The following is an 11971-nucleotide window of genomic DNA, read 5'->3' as shown; positions in this document are numbered from 1 at the left end:
AAAAATCAATTTCAAATTATAAAAATAAAAAAGAATTAAAATATAATTTATTAGGACTAAAAAAATCATTTTTAAATTATAAAGACCAGAAGAGAATTAAAATATAAATCATAAAAATTAAAAAAAATTAATTTTAAACCATAGAAACTAATATACATGAATCATGAAATTATAATAACAAATGATTAATTTAATCTTTTTATATAAATAAAATGTTTATAAGTGAAACAATTTGTTTCTAATTAAGAAAACTTAAGAGTATTCAAAACTATTTTTTTGAGTTACCAACAAACGAACAGCTTAACTTGTTTTTCTTTTTACAAATTATTCACTCGGGTTATTTATTTATTTGCTAACACAAGCTGGTGTTAGTTCTCTTATAAAAAAAAAAAAAAAAAACTGGTGTTAGTTTCTAACACCGCAACTTACTGTACGTAAGACAGCATTGTAGACAATGGACAAGGTTCTACTATAATTTTGCACGTACAATAATGATCTCTAAATAGCAAAAACTAATTAAAAGAAGAGTTTAATGAGCTATATCGTCCTTTTTTTTTTTTTTTTACCGAAAAACGTATATTGTTCTTGTAATTTTTTTTCAACCAATCAATTTTTTTATATAACTTCTAAGATGATTATTCTAAAAATAAATAAATTTACAATATATATGAATTTATAATTGGATGATTATATAGTAACCTTTACCCTCCCAATATTTCTATTATTTTACGGAAATAAAAAATTAACAACAGAAATGAAAACATGAAATAATTACTTAACAACTAAAACGTAGAGTTTTTAATGTACATATAATAGAGATTAGAAGGTTATTAAAACCTTAATTAATTTATAAAGGAGAACCAAACAGGACCTAAGGACCAAAACGTAAAAAGATTTCAGAGGTTGAACACAGAGAAAGAAAGAAATGTCTTTGGAATGCAGTTTGAATAGTCCACAACTACTCCCTGAAAGTTCCCACCATATACCTTCTTCTTCACACTTCTCCACGTAAACCAACTCTGCCAATGAAGCAGAAAAAATCACCGCAACATTTTCCATTCTTTTAAATGAAAACATCACCTTCCTCCGTTAACCTCTGTCTCGCCGTCGCCGTCGCCGCCGTCGTACTTATTCTCTCTCTGGTACCTTCATCCCATGGTTTTGGCTCCGGCACCACCCTGGCCCTCTCCGACGCCTCCGCCACCGTCTGCGCCGTCGTAGCATCCGAGTCCACGCGCCGCATTGAGTGTTACCGTCAGGGGCAGGTAGTTCCCATCGCTCCCAACGTTAATTTTTCGTCGATTTCCGGTGGGAGAAACTACTTCTGCGGCATAATGTCCAGCAACTCCAATCTGCTTTGCTGGAACACAAACTCTTCCTTCGAAATGAGAAGGCTTTACAACAAAAGTTCTGTTCCATTGGAGAATCTCGCCGTCGGGGACACCCACGTTTGCGCCACCGCGGTGGGTGATGGCACGGTGCGGTGCTGGAGAACCGGTGACACGTTTCGAAATCCATCTGGGTCTGATCAATTCGCTTCAATTTCATCTGGGTCGGGCTTCTCTTGCGGAATTTTGAAGAATGGTTCTAAGGTTCGGTGTTGGGGAGACACCAACGTTGCGCAACAGATTGAAAATTCGTTTGGGAACATGTCCATGTTGAGTCTCGTCGCAGGTGGTTCGAATATTTGTGGGTTGAACTCAACGGGGTTTTTGGTGTGTTCTGGGCAACTTGATTTTCCTCGAGGTGGGGCTTTTGAGTATTCAGGATTGGCACTTGGTGCTGAGCATGGTTGTGCTATTAGAGGGTCGAATGGTTGGGTTGTGTGTTGGGGTGGCAATGGACAATTCTCTGTAAATAATGTTACAGAAGGAGTTTCCTTTGAGGTAATTGTTTCTGGTTCTAACTTTGTTTGTGGATTGACAACGAACAATTTGAAAGTGGTGTGTTGGGGTCCTGGTTGGTCTAATTACTCTAATAGTTCGAGGTTTGAGCTTCCATTGCCTCGTGTTCTTCCAGGGCCTTGTGTTTCATTTTCTTGTGCAGAGTGTGGTTCATATGTTGATTCTCAAACTCTATGTTCTGGTTCTGGTAACATTTGTAAGCCAATGACATGTAGGCCTCAAACAACAGCTCCGCCTCCCCTGCTGCCAACACCACCACCACCATCTCAGTCTCCGCCGCCACCGCCATCAACACCCCCACCATCATCAACTCGATCGAAAACCTTGACAAGGGGGTTATTGGCTTTTGCTATTATTGGTTCAGTGGGAGCTTTTGCTGGAATATGCACAATAGTTCATTGCTTGTGGAGTGGAGTTTGTTTTGGGAAGAAGAAAGTACACAATTCTGTGCAGCCTACAATCACAAGAGGAAGCAGTGGCTCAAGTGGTGGGGGTGCTTCTAATAATAGCAATTCTTCGATATCATCTATGATTATGCGTCAGACTTCAATAATAATGAGGCGGCAGAGGAGTGGAACCTCATCAACAAAGCATCCAGACAGGGCTGAGGAGTTCACTCTAGCTGAGCTTGTGGCTGCCACCAACAATTTCTCACTTGAAAACAAGATTGGTTCTGGAAGCTTTGGTGTTGTGTACAAAGGCAAGCTCGCGGAGGGTCGTGAGGTGGCAATCAAGAGGGGTGAAACCGGGTCCAAGATGAAGAAGTTTCAAGAGAAAGAGAGTGCATTTGAGTCTGAATTGGCCTTCTTGTCGCGCCTGCACCATAAGCACCTTGTTGGGCTAGTTGGGTTCTGTGAAGAGAAAGATGAGAGGCTCTTGGTGTATGAGTACATGAAGAATGGGGCTTTGTATGATCATTTGCATGCAAAGAACAATGTGGAGAAGGAAAGCAGTGTATTGAATAATTGGAAAATGAGGATCAAAATTGCTTTGGATGCTTCCCGGGGAATAGAATATCTTCACAATTATGCAGTTCCGTCTATTATTCACAGAGATATAAAGTCTTCCAACATTCTTCTTGATGCTACTTGGACGGCAAGAGTATCTGATTTTGGATTGTCTTTGATGAGTCCAGAACCTGACCGTGATCACCGACCAATGAAGGCAGCGGGAACAGTTGGATATATTGATCCTGAGTACTATGGTCTAAATGTGTTGACAGCAAAGAGTGATGTGTATGGGCTTGGAGTTGTATTGCTTGAACTTTTAACGGGAAAGAGAGCTATATTCAAGTATGGAGAAGATGGAGGCACCCCATTGAGTGTGGTGGACTTTGCAGTGCCTGCTATTTTGGCCGGAGAATTAGTGAAAATTTTGGATCCAAGGGTTGGACCACCCGATGTGAATGAGGCCGAGGCAGTGGAATTAGTGGCCTATACAGCCATTCATTGTGTCAATTTGGAAGGGAAAGATAGACCAACCATGGCTGACATTGTGGCCAATTTGGAGAGGGCTTTGGCTATTTGTGAGAGTAGCCATGACAGCACTTCCAGCGGTACTATCTCTGTTGTTTCAGAATGATATTGTCCAACCCCGGGAAAGGGAACAAAATATTGAAAATTTTGTGAATTCTTATTGATTCTTTCTCAATTTCATAACTGAATTGATTTTTTCTGGTGTTATATTGGAAATACCCTGCCTTGTAAAGATTAGGAAAACCATCTAACATTACGCAGTAGTATTGCAGATTATAGAATTTCGCGAAATATGATCTATTTACGACTATATGTAAATCATCTAACATTTACACACAATTTTGGCAATTCAATTTTTCACAACGTATTTGCACATTTCATGACATATTAGAGTATTATTAATGCCTGATGCATGTTTATGCGTGTATGATCATGCTACTATCTTTGTCAAAATTTTCATTTTGTCTTTCTAAATTTGGGGTATTCGTTAGCATTTATTGCACTTGTTATTATCTCCTTTTAATTAGTCGACCTTAGGATTCAATAGGAAGGAACTAAGTAGTAATTATCTATTAGAGCATTGATGATTGTTATGTAAAAATATTTATGTTTATACATACAGTGGGTAGTGGGAGAATGTAGTTTGATAAACTTGCACTTATTTGGTCCCATTCAGACTAGAAAATAAGGGTGCACAAAAATTAGTTCAATAAAAAAATTGAATCCAACTGGTTTTAAATTATTTTAACCGATTTAATTTTATATTCAAATAGTCAAATTAATTTGAAAACTGATTTAAAATCGAACTGATTTAAAAATATTAATTCTAAATTGAATTGATTTTTAACTAGTTTTTTTTCAAATAAAAAAATATTTAAATGAAAATCAGTTCAATTAATTGAACTGGTCATATAAAAATATTTCAGTTAATCAAATTAATTTTATAAAATAATGCATTCTTTTTTCCTGAAATTAATTAAAAAAATTAATTTGATTTAGTTCTGTTACAATCTGAGTCAGTTTTTTTTTTTTTGCACACCCTACTAGGAAGTGAGTAGGAAGCTACTAAGAGTTTACAATGTGAACCCAACATTGGTTGGGCATGTGGGGAAGGTTGCTGAAGAAAGTGAATAAGAAGTTTGACTTATAGAGCATGAAAAACACTGAAGTTGCTGTCTCATTTGAGAAAGTTTTGAGGATGCAGGCACTATAGCTAATCCCTTTCACCATTCTAACAATGGTCCCCTATCACAAGTGGACTTCTACTTTTGTTTCTCTTTGAAATGTCGTTGCTGACTTCCACGTTGACGTTGGGCACATTTTTGACGGAAGGCAACGAAACACCAAATTAAACAGCGGATAGATTAATGCATATTAATTGCTTCTTGATTACACTAAAGGGATTGTGCAATGACTCGCCCACAAGCTTTGAATTGACCCGCCTGTGGCTCTGTGCTTTCCTAATGTAGTATATATCTTGAGGACACGGTCTTTCAATTTGCTCTTATTTATGAAGCAGATAATTCAAGAATGATTTTGTCTCTTGCACAGTACTAGCAAATCAGCATGTGCTGAAGTTAAATGCCATGAGCTGATGGGTCTTAGAGTCTAATGGGTTATAAATTATAGTGATTCGAGTTACTTATTTATTTTGAGACAATTTTTTTTAAAATGTTTAAGTTTAACACACTTTTTAAAAAGTATAAAAACGATTAACCAAAAAGGAAAAAAAGAAATTCCCAAACTATGCTGTTAAACGTTAATCACCTCTTCTTTCCATCTTTCCAGATATGTATCTCATAATTAAACCCCCACTCCAGAATGGAGATATGTTGCAGTTATCTGGGATGAGTTGCGGGATGTATAGAAATGCATAGGACAAGGATACAGAGAGGGATGAATTGGATATATAAAATTTTAGACCAAATTAAACAATTTTCTTACAAGATTTTTCACATTTGATTTAGATTTTTGTGATTCAGAGAGAATGATTTATGCAATACAAATGTTTCATATATGAATTTTTTATGATGTCAGTTCATAAGAATCAAGGTACATAAGCATTGGTCAGAGAATAAAAGAGTTAAGGGTTAGAGAGAAATGAGACAAAGTTTCGATCATTATCAATGGGATCTATGTCTAGTCTTCAACAAAACATGTTGAAATTTTCAGTAAATATTGTAAATTCTTTATAATCAGACCACAAAACAAGACAACCCTTGTCTTCCCTAAGTCTTTCTTGAATCCTTCGAGAACGTCTCAAAATAATGATTTGTAGAACTCATCTACAATTTTTCATTGAGAAAACCCCTTTTCTAAAACGAATACAATAACCAGAATCAAGGTTAAAAGTTTTAATCCTTACATTTTAACAAAAAAGATGTCTTCTTAATCCTTATTGAGAGCTAAGTCACACAACTTTTGATTAACAATGGACAACACATGCATAATAATATAAGCATAACCCTCGCTCATCACATGTTAATATTAGTTTTCTTAATAGAATTTCTATTATTATTATTATATTTTATGAATGATAATAAAAATTTGAAATATCTGACATGACAAGGTAGTAGATAACATGAATTTAAAATAAACAAATAATAAGGTTGTTGGTTATTATAGATAATGTAAATTTCAATTAATATCATTATAAAAGTTTTTTTAATTAATAGATAATGTGAATTCAAAATAATGATACAATACGAAAAATTGAATTAATTTTTGTTCTACCCTCATCTCTGATTATTTTTAGTTGTCTCATAATTTTTTTTCAAATCAAACATCAAACATTGAACGGAAATATTTGTTAACTATTTTAACTATTTTAGCAAATAAAGCGGACGTTAAAGTTATATTTTTATTTTTAATTTATACAATATAATTTTAACTATTTTGGCCCCTCCAAATTTATCCGCAGAGATATCAAGTCTTCCAATTCTTCTTGATGCTACTTGGACGGCAAGAGTATCGGATCATGAATTGTCATACATAGTTCCAGAAAATCGCTGCGATGATTTAGTAATGGGAACCTTTGGATACCTTACATTCGAACAAATTGGTTTCCAGAAAAGATTGATGTGTATTGAACTTTTAACGGGAAAGACACCTATATTCATGTATGGCGAATGTGGAGACACCTACCCCTTAAGTGTGGTTGACTTTGCAGTGCCTGCTATTTTGGCTGGAGAATTAGTGAAAATTTTGAATGAAGCAGATACAAATTTATGTGTATGATCATGCTAATGTTTTTGTCAAAATTATCATTTTGTCAGTCTATATTTGGGGTATTCGTGTTAGCAATTATTGCACTTGTTATTATCGCCTTTCAAATAGTGCTCCTAGAGTATATATCTAAGGAGAGTGCTTACATGACTTGTTTTACTTTAAGTAATGTTGCTTCTTTTTTATTTTTTCTAATGTAGCATATGACATGAAATTGTTTATATAAGCACTGTTGCTTATATAAACAACCTTTGCTTTACTACATTTGTAACATAAATAACACAAAATTAAGTTAAACACTCATAACTATGCAGATTCATCTATTATTCACAGACATATCAAGTCTTCCGATATTCTTCTTGATGCTACTTGGACGGCAAGAGTATCTGATTTTGAATGGTCATACATGAGACAGTTAAATTAACTAAACATGAAAATGGATTAAATTCAGCTTGTTGATTCAATCCACTTACTGATGATTTTTTATCTTCTCCCTATTATATGCAACTTCTATCCTAACTAATTTAATTGAGAACTATTTTTAAGTTAATGGTTAATCATATACACAAGCCATCTGAAAGCATACAAAAGTCTAAAATGTCGCATGCGAAATGCATTATGTAAATTTGTTTTCAGAATAAGGTTATTCCATTTTGCATTATTGCTATTACCGTTGCCATTTAGAGAAGTGTTTATTTTATTTTATATTTGGACCGAAAGAATTTTAAAAAAATTTATGTTATGCATGCCTTATTTTTTTATAGCTTTGCATTATGTTTTTATTATCTTTTATATATATATATATATATATATATATATATATATATATATATATTCTAATTTTAAATATTTTAAAATATATCTTATTTCAGGGGAGTATTTTATTGCTTCCGTGTATGTAAGTGTGTTGGGAAGAAGAATGAGTCGGTGGCGGTGGGTTATTGATGGTAATTGAGCTTGATACTAAATCACTTATTAGGAGGCCGCTGTCAACATGTGAGTGAGAATTAGTGCTTTGTCAGTTGGCTTTTACACTGAACTTCAGTGTTATTGTACATGTTGCAACTTCTCTGTACACTCCTTGTGATACAGATTATTAATACTAAATCACTTTTGCTTAAAAAAAATAAGTACATTAATTTTTTCCACTTAGTAGGTTTGTCAATAAGATGACAGAACTCAGTAAAAATACTTAACAAAAAATCACAGAACGAAAAAGAAGACAGGCGTGAATGCTAAAGAGAGATTGACCATTGACGTTAAGGTGAAGCTTCTCTTGGCTTGCCTCGCACCTTCTCAATTAATATATATATGTATGTGCTTTGGTGTCTGTATATGACATATGTGCTCAGTGCCTCCGCCAAAGCAAATAAAATGGATACTGAAATGGTTGAGAGCATTGTTGAGAATCTCGTGTCCGTAGTTTTGTTTCGTTAGTGGACAGTGCCATAAGGAGTAGTAATGCTACTGAAGCAGATTTGGGATCATCCCCTTCCCCAGCGCATGCTTTTGCTTCCGCTGTGGATATCAGGACTGTTGCTGCACCATTATTCACCCCCGCTGAGCTTAAAGTAGCCACCAACAATTTCTCATTTGTTGATCATGCTAATGTTTTTGTCAAAATTATCATTTTGTCAGTCTATATTTGGGGTATTTGTCTTAGCAATTATTGCACTTGTTATTATCGCCTTTCAAATAGTGCTCCTAGAGTATCTCTAATGCGAGTGCTTACATGAGTTGTTTACTTTAAGCAACGTTGCTTCTTTTTTATGTTTTATTTTTTCTAATGTAGCATATGACATGAAATTGCTTATATAAAAACACTTATATAAACAACCTTTGCTTTACAACATTTATAACATAAATAGCATAAAATTAATTCGTCTATTATTCACGGAGATATAAAGTATTCCAACATTCTTACTGATGTCACTTGGACTGCTAAAGTATCTGATTTTGGGAAGGCAGCAGGAACTATTGGATACATTGATCCTGAGTACTTAACTCGACGTGTATTGACAGAAAAGAGTGATGTGTATAGGTTTAGAGTTGTAGTGCTAGAGCTTTTAACGGGAAAAACACCTATATTCGAATCCATGTATGGGGAAGATGGAGGCACCCGATTACATGTGATACCTTATGCTGTGCCTGCTATTTTGGCTGGAGAGTTGGTGAAAATTTTGGATCCAAGGGTTGGACCACCTGATATAGATGAAGCAGAGGCAGTGGAGTTAGTAGCCTATACAACTATCCACTGTGTGAAAAGGGAAGGGAAAGATATACCAACCATGGCTGATAATGTAGTCAATTTGGAAAGGGTTTTGATTATTTGTGGTAGTAGCCATGATAGAATTAAGAAAAAAAATTTAAAAAAAAATTGTTGTTTCAGAATCATATAGTACAACCGTGGAAGGGGGCAGGGGATATTGAAATTTTTGTGAATTCTTATTCTTTCTGATATATTATATGGGTAAACTATTGGCCAATGGCCATTAAAGATCATAGAATAGTTATTAGCAATAATGCTCTAGCTAGCCTTTAGCCTTCAAAAATTGACTGTGAATGGCTAAGGCGTCCTTCTCTATGGACGCGGTAAATAATTAATATCTCAAAGATAAAACTTTAAGAGGTAAGAATAAGAATAGGTTCAGTAAAAAAAAAAAAGAAAAAGAAAAAAGAATAGGATGCTTATAAAAATAAAAATAAAAGTTTTCAAAAAAGTTATTTTGAACAGCTTTTTCATGACTTATGTTAATATTCTGAATTCTTTATAGATTCTTTGATAAAGATGCAGGAATGTTGGTCGGTCATACTTGCAATGCTGATCCAAAGAAATCACCTTGCAGCATAGCAGCGGCTGTTACAGCAATTTGTTAGTAAACACATGTTTTTGCTTTTCGAACTCCAAAGAAATCACCTTGCAGCATAGCAGCGGCTGTTAGGTCATTCATAAATATTTTCACCAATTTCACTTTTTGATATAATTTGATATTACTAATTAAATTCCGTTTATATAATTTCATTCGCCTTTTTTAAAAATATTATTAAAAAACTAAATAGAAGTTTTTAAATATTTTATTTTAAATTAATATTTAAATTTCTTCAATTAATACTATCTATACTAAACTATTTAAAAATCATCGTTAAAATAAATTTTGACATTTTTAAAATTTAAAATTTTAAGCATATTTACTTGAACATTTTTATGCATTTTTTTTATCATTTGATGTTAATTAAATTAATTTCACATAACATTTTTTTATTTTTATAAGTATACTCTTTTTATTAAGTGATGATTAGTTTAAAAGTTTTAAATATTTTATACCAAACAGTTATTTAGTAAACATAGTATTAAAATATGTTTGACCTAACTTAATTTTTACATCTCTTCTTTTTAAAAGGAGAATTTGGACTAATTTTTTTAAAATAATTTTAGAAAATTATTTTGAACAAATTTTTCATGTAACACAATGCACCAATGTTAGTCGGTTATTATTCGCTAGTTTCAATGCAACAATGCAGGTTCTGGCTACTTTCCTGGAATTGTTGAAACAATTGGTTAGTAAACAGTAAAAAGATGCTTTGCCATCTAAATACGCGTTGGGTCTCTATATATGTGATGTGAGGGAGGAGTAGATCTCCACACCTTCCCCAAATTGAAGCACATACAAATCCATTATCCATATTATACATACTTGCATGGCAAATCAAATGGATAGTGAAATTGAGAGCGTTAACATGATTGATATCACAGTTGACGCACCAAGTTTTGTTTCAAAAGTGGACAGTGCCATAAGGAGTGAGAGTGAGACTTGGTCAAATTTGGGAGCATCCCGCCTCCATAGTTTTGCTTCTGTAGTGGACTGGGCTATAAGGAGTAGCAGGACTGTGTCGAATTTGGGAACATCACCTGTCCCTAGTTTTGCTTCGGCAGAGGACAATAATGTGATGAGGGCTGTTCCTGCACGATTATTCACCTGGGCTGAGCTTGTAGCAGCCACCAACAATTTCTCAATTCACAACCAGATTGGTGCTGGCTGTTTCAGTGTTGTGTACAGAGGTAAACTTGTCGATGGTCGAGAGGTTGCAATCAAGACGGGTGGAACCTGGCCAAAGAGAGAGAGCAAATTGACCTTGTTATCCGGTTTACACCACAAGAACTTGATTGGGCTGGTTGGATTCTGTGAAACGAATTATGAAAGACTCAGTGTGTATGAGTACATGAAGAATGGGTCCTTGTATGATCGTTTGCATGACAAGGGTAGCAGTGTCTTGAATTCGTGGAAAATGAGGATCAAAATTGCTTTGGATGCCTCTCGAGGAATAGAATATCTTCATAATTATGCAGATTCCTTTATTATTCACGGAGATATCAAGTCTTCCAACATTCTTCTTGATGCCACCTGGACGGCAAGAGTATCTGATTTTGGATGGAAGTTTATGAGAAACAGACGACGAATAATTGAGAACACTGATCCTGAGTACGTTATTCGAGGTGCATTGTCAGCAGAGAGTGATGTGCATGGGCTTGGAGTTGTACTGTTTGAACTTCTAACAGGAAAGAGACCTACATTCGTGTACGGGGAAGATGGAGGCACCCTATTAAGTAGAAAGCATTTGGTAGACTTTGCTGTGACTGCTATTTCAAATGGATTTTTGGAGAAAATTTTGGATCAAAGGGCTGGACAACCCGATGTGAATGAAGCAGAAGCAGTAAAGTTAGTGGCTGATACCGCTATCCGTTGTGTGAATTTGAAACTGAAAGATAGACCAACCATGGCTGACATTGTAGTCAGATTAGAGCGGGCTTTGGCTATTTGTGAATATGATAGCATTTTCAGGGGTACCATCTATGATGTTTCAGAATGATTTATTAAGAAAACCAATTATAATTATTTCTTATATTAAGAAAAGCTGTTCTGCAACACTGCTAAACTGTATTATACAGCTGCAGTCCATATCACCCAAAGTTTACTTACTTTGAAGGGTTATCCACATGGTTTATGTAATAGCAATGGTTTATTAATTAGGACACTTTCTTTTCAAAAAAAGCATATGTTGTACGATGTTTTGTATGTGTTTGTCAAGAATTGAAATCAATAATATTAAAACTCTCTTTCTTCCTTGTTGTCAAGAATTGAAATGCTCTATTATGGATGGTAAAATTTGGCAAAATTACCAACGGCCATGCAGAAAAAAAATGGAGGGTGCAGAAGTAAGTGAGCAGGAAGTATGTTAGGTGCTGTGAGTCAGGATAGTCTGGTTTTCGAGGAACCAATGCCTCCAGAGGAAAATAAGAAGAGAAAGAAAGATAATTACTAATTTCATTCATATCCCTTGCAAGCTATATATACAGCTTATTATAGT

General features: G+C 34.6%; 2 protein-coding genes across 2 annotated transcripts; both read left to right on the top strand.

Annotated features, from left to right (window-relative positions):
• Positions 1 to 900: 900 nt before the first annotated feature.
• LOC100805573 (putative serine/threonine-protein kinase-like protein CCR3) lies at positions 901 to 3773 on the top strand. The gene has a single exon (XM_003537442.5). The coding sequence runs from the start codon at positions 1068 to 1070 to the stop codon at positions 3483 to 3485; it is 2418 nt and encodes an 805-aa protein (XP_003537490.1). The 5' UTR covers positions 901 to 1067; the 3' UTR covers positions 3486 to 3773.
• A 6470-nt stretch (positions 3774 to 10243) lies between these two features.
• Positions 10244 to 11506, top strand: LOC100805031 (putative serine/threonine-protein kinase-like protein CCR3). The gene has a single exon (XM_003537441.5). It carries the CDS (start codon positions 10304 to 10306, stop codon positions 11471 to 11473), a length of 1170 nt encoding a protein of 389 aa, XP_003537489.1. The 5' UTR covers positions 10244 to 10303; the 3' UTR covers positions 11474 to 11506.
• Positions 11507 to 11971: the final 465 nt, after the last annotated feature.

The sequence above is a fragment of the Glycine max genome, chromosome 11, assembly GCF_000004515.6.
Source record: "Glycine max cultivar Williams 82 chromosome 11, Glycine_max_v4.0, whole genome shotgun sequence".
In the NCBI taxonomy this organism is placed as follows: Eukaryota; Viridiplantae; Streptophyta; class Magnoliopsida; order Fabales; family Fabaceae; genus Glycine; species Glycine max.
This window is presented reverse-complemented; position numbering and strand designations above follow the sequence as displayed.